Here is a 14,913-nt window from a genome sequence, read left to right as displayed (position 1 = left end):
ATATGTGAAGCTTTAGAGAAATAGGGAGAGCACGTTTATTTAAGAGTGTTTCGGCGACGCGACATGACGCAAGACTCTTGCCACCGACATAATACGAGCCGGAAGTCAAAGGTTGGGTTTATTGTCACTTGACAGGGTTCTCGCCCGGTCTATTCCCATCAATGGATGTTGTCTGCAGACTTTCGCGCGGTGACCTGATACTGAGACCTTACTGGTTGCACGATGGAAGGTTTCATTTAGGGTGTTAAGTGCCATGGGTATGGAAATCCTCTACCTAGAACGGGAAGCCTATATCTATAATATTATTGTATCTCTACAACAATTCTCTACTATACATTAGTCTTCTTATTGTATAGGCTATACGTATATATATCCTTTTTAATATTAAATTATACCCATTAGTGTTTATTTTAGCTATGTTGCTCTTAATCTTTACTTATGTACTTTGACTATGGATGAAGTTTCTCGGGTCTCAGAATAATGGCGCATTCAATGAGAAAGAGGGATTTGAGGGTTGAGATCTTGGAATACATAGGGAGATCTTGTAGTTATTGTACAATGAAAATCAAGTTACTTCGTTTCAAATGACACATCATATGAGATTTTGAGATTGCAAGGGCATGTTTTATTATGTTTTTTGCCGCTTTCTATGTTTCAATTTATTGTTTACATTTCCCAGGAATCAAATTGAAGCCGTGATGTCCCTGTTTGATAAGATGTGACAAGATGCGCGCTTGCTGCACACCCGCGGAGGTTGCAATAATATCGAGTATTTGCGCAATCCAGTTCTTCGTGTGAGACGATATATCCGTACAGTCAGCAGCAACGAACAGTGGCCATGGCAATCGAGCGACACCCCCAAAACCAGCTTCACCCGATGTAAAGAAGTGAGGGACGCTATCGCAGACGTCCTTCACTAATTGATTATTAATGGCGCTAGAATTGAGCATTATTTGTTGGGACTGAGGCATTGCCTGTCGCTCAGACGCCCTGAGACACATAGTTCGGATCATCTCATGAAGAACGATCCGTGCTTGGCGATAGTGGTTCCAAAGCACTGCGACGTTGATACTCGGGTATACATGATATACCTTATCATAGCTGCAGACGGGTATGCCGCCGTTAGAAAAAGACGGTGAGTTACTGGCCTCTGTAAACTGCCAGGATAGACCCAGAGAACTCGCCCATGATACCATATCAGCATCGAGGCGGAGAGCTTGCGCAATTAACGGTGCGATGTTTCCACGAAAGCCATCATTTTTGTATGCTTCCTTTATCCGTATCGAGAGATCATTGAACATAATTAGAATATTGTAAAAATCATCAATCGCTTGAGAATTAGTATCATAGAGGGTTCTTGCATGATTTGATAATGCAGTTATTGTTGATGAGCTATAACACGTCGTCCTGAAGAATATGTTCATCATAGCCTGAAATTGACATGTTAAAACCCAGATATTAGCAGTCAAAACGAGGAATAGCTAACAATTTGTAATCGTGCGCTGTTAAACAGCCCTAACCCAGTTGGCGATTCGAATTGCTTCACGCCTCGTAACTCAAGGAGCTTTATCGCTCCCCGGGCATGATTGAGCCAAGCGTTCATCATTTGTGATTCATGCCCTGAGATAATCTGTTTTCCCGATGATTAAAAAGCCGCTACCAAACCAACATTCTACGTAGACACATTACCTCGTACAAGCTCAGTGTTACCACAGACCCCAAAGTGGAGTCGGACGTAGCCGAGGCTGCGTCCTGCAGATTCAAATTGGTCGCCTGCAAGGCTTTGCTGTATTCCTCTGCCGCCAATCGCCTCAGCCCAGGTAAATGGTGAATTCCTGACATACATGCCAGCCCTACAGCTTTGACTGTGGCTTGAAGTGCACCAGAGGGATCAGCGTTCAACAGATCCGACAAATAGGGTAGTACGCCCCGATTCTGGCTTGTGCCAACATAAAACTTGAAGATATGAGACATAGCCTGCTCCTGGATAGGGGTAGATAAATAACTTAACGGCGGTGTCTTCGAACTCTCAGCAGTTGGGGACTGAGCCGCCTTTCGGGTAACGGCAGCCCGGGCCAGGGCTTTGGCAGTAACGACTGTCGTCTGATCATAGATACGCAGGGCTCGGGGATCTTGGTACCCGGGGCATTCTTTCTTTATCCGCAAACATTGGGAGCATGAAGGCTGCCTCTGGTCACACTATCATTGGTCAATCAGTTATGGTTCAGCGTGGAGGAGCGTCCACGTACTTTTAGCCGCCGCTTCCGGCATAGGGCACACCCTGGGCTGGGCTTTCCTCTGTATACCATGGTAGTAACCTAAAGGGGTAAGCAGTTCGGAATGACAAGGTCCAGGGTGGGATCTTCTCGCTTAAAGATGCGTTGGATCAGTGAAGTGATCTGTGGGGGCCGGCATTGTGATATTGTCGGGGTCGGAGCTTCCTACGAAAAGGAGATTAGTAGCAGTACATTTCCCAGTCTCATTTCAGCCCCAGCTCAGCTGCTGGAATGTGGAGAGGAAGATAATCGCACTGAGATCCACAGGAGGACAGGGTAGTGTTTACTTGGTGCGTGGGGGCTGATAATCACTTCTAGTTATGTCTTCCACTAAATCTTCACGCTTATCCTAATACAGTAACCGGATCGGTGCTTAGGGCTTACTCTGGGCCTTAGAACTGTTTAAGCCTTGAGGATTGCGTAAGTTAAACTAGCGTTGGACCAGAGTTGAGCCTTCGGAGTATCTACCTATTCGATTAAGCATTCCATCACCTCCAATTTGGTTGCCCACTAGGTGTCTTATCGCCAATCACATTCCGCTCTTAGACTTTTAGAGACTATGTCAACTATAGAGCCCCATGGCTGTTAAGCCCATGTTGATTCGAGCAAACATCTGTAGACGCTTTTAGAATGTGTGCAAGGTTGTCTCAATTTTCTGATGACCCCTGACGTAGCAAATTTGTTTGACACATACCAAAGGCTTAAATAGAAAGCCATTCCCCGAAAGACAGACCGATATAGCCTACATTATCAGGCTCGTTCTTTCTAAACTCCTTCCACAGTCCAGCAGCTTTGACCATAAGAATGAAGAACACCTTTCTCCTTGGCACAGTTGCCGTTTCCCTCTTTCCTGGTATGTACACGCTGGAAACTGCAAATATTTCCATCAGTTGGTATATTTCTTTCCAAAAGTCGAGGGACTAATGTCATCTTCAATGCAGGCATAACGGCGAGTCCTCTTATCCCAAGTCAACATCAGGTTACGAATGTCAACCCTCGCGCACTACCTAATGCTCTGAACGGATATGCCCCAGTCCATGTTACATGCCCGAAGACACGGCCCAGTCTCCGAAACGGCGCAACGCTCTCATCCGAAGAGACGTCTTGGCTTGAGGCTCGACGTGGCAAAACTCTACCAGCTCTAAAAGACTTTTTCGGGCATGTCCAGATTGATGGGTTTGATGCAGTGAGCTATCTCGAGAGTCACGCTCATGACTTAACCAACACACCCACGATTGGCCTTGCCATATCAGGGGGTGGGCTGACAGCAGCTTTAAATGGTGCTGGTACCTTCAAAGCCTTCGACAGCCGCACTGAAGGCACAATGGCCAAGGGCCAGCTGGGTGGCTTACTGCAGTCGACCACCTATTTTTCTGCTCTTAGTGGCGGCTCTTGGATGCTTGGCTCAGTCTATATCAACAATTTCACGACGGTTTCTGCATTGCAGGAGCAGGGAAACCTCTGGAACTTTTCTAGCGGGAATATCTTCGCGGGGCCACCAAACATGGATCCACAAGAGTTCTGGGGTAATATTACAACCCAGGTCAAGACAAAACGGGCAGCTGGCTTTGTGACTAGTGACCCAGACGTTTGGTAAGCACTCAAACTCTCCTTATACGAAATAAGACTAACCAATCTTTCAGGGGTCGGGTGCAAGGCTACTTCTTTTTCAATGCCAGTCATGGTGGTGTTGACTACACCTGGTCCTCCATTGCAAAGAGTCAAGCATTTCAAGATGCTGAAATGCCACTGCCAGTAGTAGTGGTCAAGGGGCAGTCTTTTGACAAAGCCCTTGAGGCACCGACCAATTCAGAGCCGATTTATGAGGTGTCGCCTTGGGAGTTCGGCACATATGATAGCTCTATCTATGGCTTCGTACCATTAGAATACCTGGGTACTCGATTTATCAATGGTATAGTCCCAGAGAACGAGACCTGCGTACGTGGCTTCGATAATGCCGGCTTTATCACGGGCTCATCGAGCGACATCTGGAACCAGGGAAAATCCGCTGATATAGTTGGAACCCTAAAGTCGATGCTCTCTGAAATCTCGAAGCAGTCTCCCGAGGAGGCACAATTTCTCAAACTTGTTATTGCAGGAGTTATTAGCGCCACCAACTCAACCAACTCGACATTGACTGGATCCGCGGCCTATGAGCCTAACCCCTTCTACCAGTACAATACGGACTCGTCACCCTTTGCGCAAGAAAAGCGACTCACTATTGTGGATGGTGGTGAAGGCGGCCAGAATATTCCATTCAACCCGCTGATACAGCGAAAACGCAACGTGGACGTGATATTCGGTGTTGATTCTCTCGGTTCCGATGGGTCTTGGCCGACGGGCTCAGCCATCATCAGCACGTATGAGCGCACCCTCGACGACCTAGCCAACACTTCCTTCCCATATATCCCAGACCAAAATACCATCCTAAACCTGGACCTCAATGCCCGCCCCACATTCTTCGGCTGCAATAGCTCAAACCTGACCACACCCGCTCCGCTGGTTGTCTATTTGCCCAACCACCCTGTCACGTATAATGCCACGACTACCCTTACGGACACGGACTTCAGCTCTGCTCGCCGTGACGGATTCATTATGAATGGCTATAATGTCGCCACCCAGGCGAATGGTACCCTTGATTCCGAATGGACAACCTGCGTCGGTTGTGCAATTCTCAGCCGTTCGTTTGATAGGACTAGCACTACCGTCCCTGAGGCTTGTAGTCGGTGTTTCCAGCGCTACTGCTGGAATGGAACGATTGATGATCGGACTCCACCACCGTATAGCCCCTCAGTGCTTTTGCCGAATACCACTTCAACGACCGGCACAAGCCCGACTGCTTCTAGCATGGGTTCCTCACTCGACGCCGCGGTCTGGTCTGCGATTGCGATGGTTGGAATGGCCGTTTTCGTGATCGGCTAAGTTTATTTGGATAGAGATACCGTAAACTGTATTCATATTGGGTTTCAATAATAGACTTATCCATGCCTAATTCACTGTCCTTTGTCCGTTGTCCACCGTGCTCTTTATTTCAGATAATATTCATATATTTATTATCTTGCTCCCCACAGGGGCCTTCCCCGGCTTGTGTCTCTTGAGTATGAATAGAACAAATAATCAGTTGAGATTCTGTCCCGGTATCAACACAGGACGGAGGCGCGGTAGTTCCATCAAGTTTCTGACCTGGGTATTGCTTCTTGTACCCTTTTGGTGACTAAACAGATACTTGACAATCAGAGGCTCGGCAAGCTCAGCAAAGGAGATTAGTTTACCTTACAGTCAATTGCCAAGATCTCACTAGTATCTGGATCCGTACCTGTCAAATGACGTCAGTGGCGCTTTGACCTTGATGCTCGTGGATAGTGGAGTGAAACTGACCCAGTCGCACTCTGAAGTATACGGATCACTCGGAGAGCACTGGTGAGACATGGTATCGGTCTTTATGGGTTTTCAACACTATGACTACGACTACGGTCTGGCGGAGTATACCTACTGCGTACTACCAGGTAGTATTCATAGTAGAATGCAACCACGAGAACAGGGGTATGTGATTGTCTGATTGGTCGACAGCTGTGAATCTGCGGGTGGGCCAATCAGGGAACGAGGCAATTCCGAGAGTTCCGCGTTCGGATGAATAATCGCTTACAACAAAGCCAGCAGTTCCATTCGGACGCCATTTGGAGCTTCATGTCTTTCTCGCCTTGCTGTCGGTCGGTTCCTGCAATGGTATAACCGGGTAGACTCATTCTATTCCCCAGTCACTCTCCACTCTCCCATATCCTTATGACCGTCGCCCCTCCATTGCCGGACTCCCCCGCGGAGGAGCTCCAACAACGTCCTCCACGGTACTCCGGCGAGGATACAACCCCGACTAGCAAGCGTGAGATCTGGGGATGGTACGCGTATGGAATTGCAGCGGAGGTATTCGCTGTCTGTGGCGTAGGTAAGGCAAACTACTCCAGAGTATTTTTTCTTATCATTCTAGTCCGAGTGGTGCTAATCAGATCGGCGCAATAGGTTCTTTCCTGCCTCTCACATTGGAACAATTGGCACGCGAACGAGGATCCTTTAAATCTAGCCATCTACCCTGCGTCGGTCCCGGTTCACCGTCTACATCTGCGAATGGCACGGCCCCTGCTATGCTCCGTCGCGATGGAGCCGAAAACGATCAATGTGTCGTAGGACTATTGGGGTTGAACATCAACACCGCCAGTTTCGCTATGTACACCTTCTCGTTGGCAGTGCTTGTCCAGGCATTGACCTTGATATCCTTCAGCGCCTTAGCAGATTATGGTACGGCTTATCCCCGTGTTGACAATTATCGAGCCAAACTGCTGACAACATCGCTACTCTTCAGAGAATAACCGTAAAACACTCCTTCTGGCATTCGGTTTCATTGGGTCCGCCACGAGTATGTTGTTCGTCTTTATTGCGCCGCCGGTATTCGTCCTTGGGGCCCTCTTGGTTGTCATCGGAGTTACCTGTTTAGGTTCATCTTTTGTGGTGCTCAACTCTTTCTTACCTGTCCTGGTTGCAAACGATTCGTCCATCGAAAAGACTTCCAAGGCTGCTGAGGAGTTGCATCCCATGAGTCCCGATGGAGAATACATCCACCCCAGAGACTCCTTCTCGGCAAGCGATGCAGAGTCGGGGCCTCACCCAGCAGCAGAAGCGGGCTCTGGGGCATCATCAGGCCCCACTTCGCCGGAGCTACAGCTGTCCACACGCATTTCATCCAAAGGTGTCGGGCTTGGGTACTGTGCTGCCGTTCTCGTGCAAATATTGAGTATTTCGCTCCTCTTTGCGCTTTCCAAGACGTCGATTTCGAAGGTTTCCGGTACGCTTCCGCTGCGGTTCGTACTGCTGTTGGTCGGCATCTGGTGGTTCTCCTTTACGATGGTCACCCGAAAGTGGCTGCGCGCTCGACCAGGGCCCCCACTGAATACCCTGAATACCGGTGGGCAGGTGAAACGGTGGCGTGTGTGGTTGCGACTCGTTGGATTTGCTTGGAAGTCTTTGTGGAAGACGGTTAAGATTGCGGTGCAGCTACGGGAGGTTTTGGTGTTCCTAGCCGCGTGGTTTCTCCTATCCGACGCTATGGCCACAGTATCCGGAACGGCGATCCTGTTCGCCCGCACGGAGCTCAAGATGAGCACTACACTCGTCGGCTTGTTGTCCATCACCGCAACCCTGTCCGGCATGGCTGGTGCCTTTTTCTGGCCTGTGGTCTCGCGACGGTTCGGGCTGAAGTCGAACCATACAATTATGCTATGCATTGCTCTATTTGAACTTATTCCTTTGTACGGCATGCTGGCATATATTCCTCTCTTCAAGAAGTGGGGCGTGATCGGTCTGCAGCAGCCGTGGGAGATCTTCCCACTCGCCGTTGTCCACGGGGTGGTATCAGGTGGCCTGGCTTCCTACTGCAGGTCCTTCTTCGGATTGCTCATTCCTCCTGGCAGTGAAGCAGCGTTCTACGCCCTGTACGCTGCAACGGACAAGGGCAGTTCGGTCATTGGACCGGCTATCGTAGGAATGCTCATCGATGCGACCGGACAGGTACGGTCGGGATTCTTCTTCATTGCGCCCTTGATCTTGATGCCAATCCCGCTCGTCTGGATGGTCAATGCCGAAAAGGGCCGAAGAGAGGCAGTGGCCATGGCGCAGCGTCTGGAGAAGGGCCACGAGACGGAGATGAGCGAGCAAACCGAGGAAGCCGAAGGACTCCTGGCACGAGGTATATAAATCACGATTGGGTTATATAACGGGTGCATGCGTACATGATAATGGATATTTAGATCATGAATACATCTAGAGATTGAATACATTTAACGTCCTCTACCTATCCATACAAATCGTCACCATGTATCGTACAAACAAATATTATAATCTACCTTTTTGCACCCCACGTCAATGGTATTCACCGTGTATCAGATACCATATCCACCTCGAACAGAAAAGAAGAACAAAGACCAACACCAACGCCGAACCTCGACCAACTCCATCCCAACAGACTCCAGCAGACACAATCCAAATCCACCTCTAATTATCTACCAGTATTGCGAACATCAACCGGCCCATCCACAAACCTCCCCCCAGAACTCTCACTCTTCTGCAAATCCGGCTTCGCCTCCGCCCCAGCAAAAGTTGACTCCCTCATAAACGGACTCCGCCTCCTAATCTCAGGCCCCTTCAGCACCAAAACAACAGGAACAACACTCAACGCCACGCCAATAAACCCCAATAAACTCCCAGCCCACCCATACCCCAAGTTCTCAAAAAGTTGATAACTCGCCAGCGGCAAGAACGCCCCGAACGAGTTCCTCCCCAGACTGGCCGCGCTCAACGCCGAAGCAGCATACTTCTCGTACGCATCCGTCAGATAATTGACAACAGCCATGTAGATGGAATAAATGCCCAGTCCTGTCGCCGCAACGCCGCACGTCGGGACAATCCAATGCACGTGCGGGAAACTGCTCCACCCATACCAGAATAATCCCCCGGCAAATAGCAGACTCCCCGGGATGGAGGTGTAGAGTCTGGCTTCGGGGATGGGGACGCCGGGGTTCTCTTTGTTGCGGGATGCAGAGCGCAAGTAGATCATGTCCTGGAGGGGGTTGACGAGGGTGCCGATTAGGGCGCCGACGGAGATGGCCAGTTGGATGAGGCCCGTTTGGAGGGTGTTCATGCCGTAGTTCGTGGAGAAGGTCTGCACGACGCTGCTGAAGAAGAGGAAGAGGATGCCCCAGGCAAAGCTGATCCAGAGGGTGAAAAAGGCGACTACGGGTTCAGTGAGCAGCATGCGGGTCGGCCGTTCGAACGATACTTGGAGGAGTTTCCAGATGCTTGTGTGGTCGAGTTCCGCTTCGGCGTAGATGGGACGTCCTGTTTCGCGGCGGAGTTTCTTTGCGCGCCGGGCGAGGATCACGTCTGCTCGTGTTTCGTACAAGAGGAACCAGAAGACAGGGATTAGGCCTGCGTTGTAGATTATTTGGATGTAGAAGATCCTGGTTTGGTAGTTAGCTTTGGGTGGTGGTTTGTATCCTTTGTGGATGGGTGCTCACCATCGCCATGGGTCATTTTTATGAATCGCTTGGATTGCGGACCCCACAAACGGTCCCAGTGCGATACCGATGACGCTCGTCAGTCCGAATAGGGACATGGGCACGCTTCGGGCTTTGTCGCCGTACCAGACGTCGCTGATGCTCCCACCTACGATGTTGATGGCTACGGACGAGGCACCTCCGCCGAAGAAGCGGGTCACGACTAGGGTCGCGAAGTTCTGAGCGAATGCAGATGGGAATAGCGAGATGACAAGGATGGTGTATGCTACGAAGTACCCTGCATGCGGCCGGACGATTCCGTCAAGGGAACGAAGATCAGCGGCCAGAAGGCGGCGCCCATGTTCCATGAGGTTGTAGCCCAGGCGAGGTTCGGAAATGGCTCATTCTGCACATGGAAGCGCTCGGCCATGTAGTCGTTGCCTGCGCCATAGGATCCAGCGGGAATACCCGTGAGGATTGATCTGTGTATTTTACATTAGCATATGCAGGACTTCGTATAGGGTTTGGGTGGGCATGGCTTCAGTAGTGCCCAACATACATTATGCAGACTGTGATGGTCAACGTCCATTTGTAGGATGTGCTCCAATTGAACCTAGATCATTTTCTCAGCGAGGTTCTAGAGTTTCCCGACTAGACTAGACATACGGGTTATCTGGATCATCTTTCCCATTCCACGTGTGAAGCTCAATCTCTTGGTCGCGGATATCATTATGGCTTACGACGCCGACATGGCGATCTCGATTGAAGAACGACCGCACCCTATTATGTCACGAATCAATAAACCAAGTCAAGTCAACTAGCGTATAGTTTGTCTCAACCAACCGTCCCAGAAACGAATCGTCAAAATTATTATCATGCGATGTACTCGCCCTCCGCAATGAGGGGGCTTCAACGGGATCGGACGACATTAGCGCGAGAATTGGGTCTCAAGGTCCCCCAATTGATCAACAAAGATGGAGGTGAATATGGAACTAGTGTCGCTACGTCCCTGCTATCTAGGTCTAGGACGACATGCCTTGCTAGCAAGTGGAACCTTAAGTGCCCACCTCGTGTCGTCATTGTAGCAACACTATCCGGTTGGTTCTGAGATTCCGTGTAGGGTTTCATTCCCGTCACACGCCCGCTCTCATAATGTTCTACTAATGCTATCCTAATCTCCGCGCATGTACCCTTGCTACGAAAAACACGCTCGCATAACTTTCTCGTAATGCTATTCTAATACGCCACAAAACACAATTAAAACCCCGCGATATTGCATTGCCCAATAATAGTTCGTAGACCGATCGGAAGGGGCAGGAGAAGTCGTGATATCATCAATCTAGAACAACTCCCCATGACATCACTGCCAGCCCGCATAAGCTACTTATAGCCCTCATACTACCTCAGCATTCGATGTTCAATTAATCCAATCCTCCGTACCTCAATTGTCTCTTGAAAATAAAAGCAAAACAGTCCGCTGTACATACAATTCACCATGCCTATCCCCGTTCCCTCCGCCAACTCCCTGACTGACCTCCTCAGCCTGAAGGGCAAGGTCGTAGTCGTAACGGGCGCCTCCGGCCCCCGCGGCATGGGCATCGAAGCCGCCCGTGGCTGCGCGGAAATGGGCGCCAACATCGCCCTCACCTACGCCTCCCGTCCCCAAGGCGGCGAAAAGAACGCAGAGGAACTCAGGAAAACCTACGGTGTAGAAGTCAAGGCCTACAAATGCGACATTGGCAACTTCGACAGCGTCCAGAAGCTCGTTGACGACGTGATCAAGGACTTTGGACAGATTGACGCCTTCATCGCCAACGCCGGTCGGACCGCCGACGGTGGCGTCTTGGAGTCCACCGTCGAGGCCTGGATGGAGGTTGTGCAGACGGATTTGAACGGAACGTACCACTGCGCTAAGGCCGTGGGGCCGCACTTTAAGAAGCGGGGCAAGGGCAGCCTGGTCATCACGGCCAGTATGTCGGGTCACATTGCCAACTTCCCACAGGAGCAGACCTCATACAATGTTGCTAAGGCTGGGTGTATCCACATGGCGCGTTCGCTGGCGAATGAGTGGAGAGACTTTGCCCGTGTGAACAGTATCTCGCCTGGTTATATCGATACGGGATTATCGGATTTCGTGGACCAGAAGATTCAGGATCTCTGGTTGAGCATGATCCCCATGGGCCGGAATGGAGATGCGAAGGAGTTGAAGGGTGCTTATGTGTACCTGTGCAGTGATGCCAGTTCGTACATGACTGGTAGTGATCTCCGCATTGATGGTGGTTACTGCGTGCGGTAAATGACCTGGTGGGGGTTATCCACGGCTGGAGTCCGATTCATGAGATGATTAATGCAAAACCTTTTTATGTGATGACATAATGCAATATGAACTATTTTGCATGCTATGACCTTCGATTAACAGAATATCCAATCCCCCTAACACGCTGTAGAACTAAGAATTAGAATATGAAGTGCTTTAAGCAGCGGGGCCAGCAATGGCCGTGGTGATCTCGCCCTTCTCGATGTAGACACCGGACCAGAACCAATCCTCCTTGCCTCCCTTCTGTCCGTTATCCAGACGCAGCTCGCCAACGTGCCAATCCTTCGAATCGGTCTGCGTGGCCGCACTGACAGGCTCCACAACCTTCGTCAGGGCCTCTGCTCCGGTCGAGGTCCAAAGACCAACTGTCTTCGCCGAGAAGTCAATCTCGTAGGCGAAGTTGTACCATGTGCCAGCCACGAGGTCAGTGGACCACTGCGACTTGCCGTCAGTCAGCCAGCGGAGAGTCTTCTCGTCACCGCCGTACTTGAGCTCGGTGAAGTGGCTCTGGACCCGTCGTTAGCGTATGCAATCCATCGACAAGACTAGACTAAAAGGCAAGTAGGAGGATAAAGTACCTCGAAGAAAGCAATTTGATGCTCAAGAGCCACATTGGGGGCATTTTCCTCCTTGGTTTGCAGGGAGAAATGGTAGAACAGGGTTCCAGAGCCCAGATCGGCGTCAGTCTGAGGGATGAGCTCAGAGCGCATCATGGTTTGGCCATTCCAGGAGGAGGTATCGTCCTTTAGAACTATACGTTAGTGACTCTTCCTCAGCTAAGTGTATATGAGGGGCGTTGTACAATGCTGATGCGGATGCCCTTCTCATCGCTCTTGTCGGCCGGGTTCTTGAAGTCGGCGCTGACTTCAAGGTAGTTCGTGGTAGCCTCCGAACCGTGGATATACCATTGGTAAGGGCCGACTTGGTTAGACCAAGACCCTAATACATATTAGTGTTAATGTGGAGATGGAACGTGATATATCAGTCTTACATTGGTCGAGCTGATCGATCGTGAAGGAGGAGTTGAAGAAGCCGTCCCAGACGACTTCTCCAGCGTGGGCAAGGGGAATTAGGAACAAGAATGACTTCATGGTGTACAGTGTGAACGAGGTATCCTGGTACTGTGGTATACAAATCATTGGGCGCCTACTGAGGAATTTATAATGTTGAGCTGATCCTTCCTTATAGAGTGTCTCAGGATGCGTTTCAGATTGATTCAGACTCGCGCTGCGAAAGCGACACGGAACACCACGGATAAAACCATTAAGAATATCTTCAATTTAACCCTAACGGCCCGAGGAGCCGATCATCCGTATTGGAACTAGCAAGTATCATGTTGATCATACACTATCCGTCAATAGTAATTTCATTTCTCCACCACTTGCGAAGGATTGCCTTCATTTACATCTTGTCCTTCACAACGCTATCCCCTGATTCATTCCCTGCCTCGGGTTCGACATCTTGGGCGATATGCATTTTGGGCAGCGTCCGCGCCAGACGAGGCGGGTCGAAAACAGTCTTCGACTGCAGGAATATCTCGTCGATTTCTTCCAGGGTCCGTCCGTTGGTCTCTGGGAAGAAAAAGTATACCACCGGTACAATGGCCGCGTTCAACACGGCGAAGATGATATAGTACCTGTAGGAGATGGTATTGAAGCCGACTGGTGTTACTTCCGCCAGAAGGAAGTTGAAAGTCCAGACAGCGGCAGTGGAGACCGCGCTGATGGCGGCCCGCAGCTGCAGCGGAGCCACCTCTGTGGCATACAGGAAGGTCAATCCGGAGTAACCCACGGTGAAGATGAACTCGAAGACGAACAGGAACACCACAGCCGTCACCAGTGTGCCTGTGTTGTCGGTCACCGATGTGGTGCCGCCCAATATCGCCATACTTATCGACATGCCCGCCGCACTCCACAGCATCAGCGGTCGTCGGCCCAGCCGGTCGATGGTGAAGAAAGCCAAGAATCCGCCGAGAGGCTGGGTGAGAGTCATGGATGCCGCAAGGATCCGAGATTGTAACGGGTTGAGACCGAGATACTGCTCGAAGATGGTGGTGGCGTAGAAGGTGATCAGATTGATTCCGCACATCTGCTGGAACATTTGTCCGGTGGCGGCAAGAATCGTCCGATGGAACAACCGTTGCTCGCCCATTGTCAACATGTCCTTCCAAGATCCGGAGCCAGAGATGGCCAGGGATCGCTCAATGTCGGCGAGAGCTGTGTTGATACTCTCCGAATGGGGGTCCTGGTCGGCTAACGCAGCCAAAATCTCGCGTGCTTCCTCCCTTCGCCCCTTCTTGACAAGCCATCGGGGGGACTCGGGGAAGATTGTGATGAATATCATGACTGCTACCGATAGAACAACCTGGAAAGCTAGTGGGAATCGCCATGAGACCGAGTTGCCATCCACGAAGTAGAAGCCGAAGTCTATCCACAAGGATATCGCGATGCCTGCGCCGATGAAAATGCCGTCCGTTGCGACGTGGGCGCCACGCTTCTTAGCCTGGGAAATCTCGGCCTGCCACACAGGTACAGTTGCAACATAGCCGCCGGTACCCACACCCAGCACCAGACGGGCGACAATGAATTGAGCCATTTGGAACGAGGTCGCCATGAGAACTGCTCCGACAAGGGAAATGAACGAGGTAATGAAAATGACGCGCCGGCGCCCAAGCAGGTCACCCAGGTAAATGCATGACAGGGATCCGAAAATACCTCCCACGGTATACAATGCAACCACCGTTCCTATACGCGACGAGAGTCAGGGGTGTGACAATTGTGACAAGGGTGGCACAGGAAATCTACCTTGAATAGTGGAGTTATAATGCTGCTCGGCACCCTCAGTGGTCAGGGTGTTCATCTGGGGAAACTGTCTGGCGAACGATGCCAGGGTCAACAGCCCACCGGTGACACCCTGGTTGTAGCCATAACAGACGAATGCTGGGCAAACGACGAGCCAGATGATGGCCCGATTTAGAAGCGCACCGCGCAAACCAAAGTAAGGCTGCATGGCCAAGACCTGCAACACGCACTGTGATATCGTAAAAGTGGTCTGATTATGAGGCAATGGTATGGAAAAGTCATGCAATTAATCCGGGGAAATACTGCATATAGAAATGGCTCAGCCAATTCAGCCCCGCTGCGATCGTTAGGTCCATTTGAACCCACTGCAACCTGGATGCATCTTATAAAAAGGTATAACCCTTTCGCTAATTTCCCGGTCATCGGCGGTACCCGTGGTACCAAGACGTGGGCCCTTTCCCCAGACTTCGCTTTGC

The 14,913-nt window shown here is 50.6% G+C and overlaps 6 protein-coding genes across 6 annotated transcripts; 3 read left to right on the top strand and 3 right to left on the bottom strand.

Annotated features, from left to right (window-relative positions):
• Nucleotides 1-659: 659 nt before the first annotated feature.
• Nucleotides 660-2,309, bottom strand: ANOM_003742 (Zn(II)2Cys6 transcription factor; the record flags this gene model as incomplete). The annotated part of the gene is made up of 4 exons (XM_015548999.1): nucleotides 660-1,430; nucleotides 1,487-1,630; nucleotides 1,690-2,199; nucleotides 2,250-2,309. 4 exons carry the CDS (start codon nucleotides 2,307-2,309, stop codon nucleotides 660-662), a joined length of 1,485 nt encoding a protein of 494 aa, XP_015408766.1.
• Nucleotides 2,310-3,080: 771 nt separating this feature from the next.
• ANOM_003741 (lysophospholipase 1) lies at nucleotides 3,081-5,198 on the top strand (the record flags this gene model as incomplete). Its single annotated transcript, XM_015548998.1, has 3 exons — nucleotides 3,081-3,129; nucleotides 3,218-3,869; nucleotides 3,920-5,198. 3 exons carry the CDS (start codon nucleotides 3,081-3,083, stop codon nucleotides 5,196-5,198), a joined length of 1,980 nt encoding a protein of 659 aa, XP_015408763.1.
• Nucleotides 5,199-6,059: 861 nt separating this feature from the next.
• Nucleotides 6,060-8,021, top strand: ANOM_003740 (MFS transporter; the record flags this gene model as incomplete). Its single annotated transcript, XM_015548997.1, has 3 exons — nucleotides 6,060-6,219; nucleotides 6,294-6,569; nucleotides 6,634-8,021. The coding sequence occupies 3 exons, from the start codon at nucleotides 6,060-6,062 to the stop codon at nucleotides 8,019-8,021; spliced, it is 1,824 nt and encodes a 607-aa protein (XP_015408764.1).
• Nucleotides 8,022-8,322: 301 nt separating this feature from the next.
• Nucleotides 8,323-10,248, bottom strand: ANOM_003739 (MFS multidrug transporter; the record flags this gene model as incomplete). The annotated part of the gene is made up of 6 exons (XM_015548996.1): nucleotides 8,323-9,283; nucleotides 9,341-9,542; nucleotides 9,617-9,801; nucleotides 9,879-9,932; nucleotides 9,986-10,099; nucleotides 10,163-10,248. 6 exons carry the CDS (start codon nucleotides 10,246-10,248, stop codon nucleotides 8,323-8,325), a joined length of 1,602 nt encoding a protein of 533 aa, XP_015408781.1.
• A 566-nt stretch (nucleotides 10,249-10,814) lies between these two features.
• On the top strand, nucleotides 10,815-11,615 carry ANOM_003738 (SDR family oxidoreductase; the record flags this gene model as incomplete). Its single annotated transcript, XM_015548995.1, has 1 exon — nucleotides 10,815-11,615. The coding sequence occupies one exon, from the start codon at nucleotides 10,815-10,817 to the stop codon at nucleotides 11,613-11,615; it is 801 nt and encodes a 266-aa protein (XP_015408780.1).
• A 177-nt stretch (nucleotides 11,616-11,792) lies between these two features.
• Nucleotides 11,793-14,645, bottom strand: ANOM_003737 (putative MFS sugar transporter; the record flags this gene model as incomplete). The annotated part of the gene is made up of 6 exons (XM_015548994.1): nucleotides 11,793-12,143; nucleotides 12,215-12,379; nucleotides 12,439-12,575; nucleotides 12,628-12,863; nucleotides 13,042-14,380; nucleotides 14,441-14,645. The coding sequence occupies 6 exons, from the start codon at nucleotides 14,643-14,645 to the stop codon at nucleotides 11,793-11,795; spliced, it is 2,433 nt and encodes an 810-aa protein (XP_015408779.1).
• Between the last annotated feature and the right edge of the window lie 268 nt (nucleotides 14,646-14,913).

The sequence above is a fragment of the Aspergillus nomiae genome, assembly GCF_001204775.2.
Source record: "Aspergillus nomiae NRRL 13137 chromosome Unknown contig00068, whole genome shotgun sequence".
Lineage (NCBI taxonomy): Eukaryota > Fungi > Ascomycota > Eurotiomycetes > Eurotiales > Aspergillaceae > Aspergillus > Aspergillus nomiae.
The sequence above is the reverse complement of the archived record's forward strand: the minus strand, read 5'-3'. Positions and strand labels throughout refer to the sequence as shown.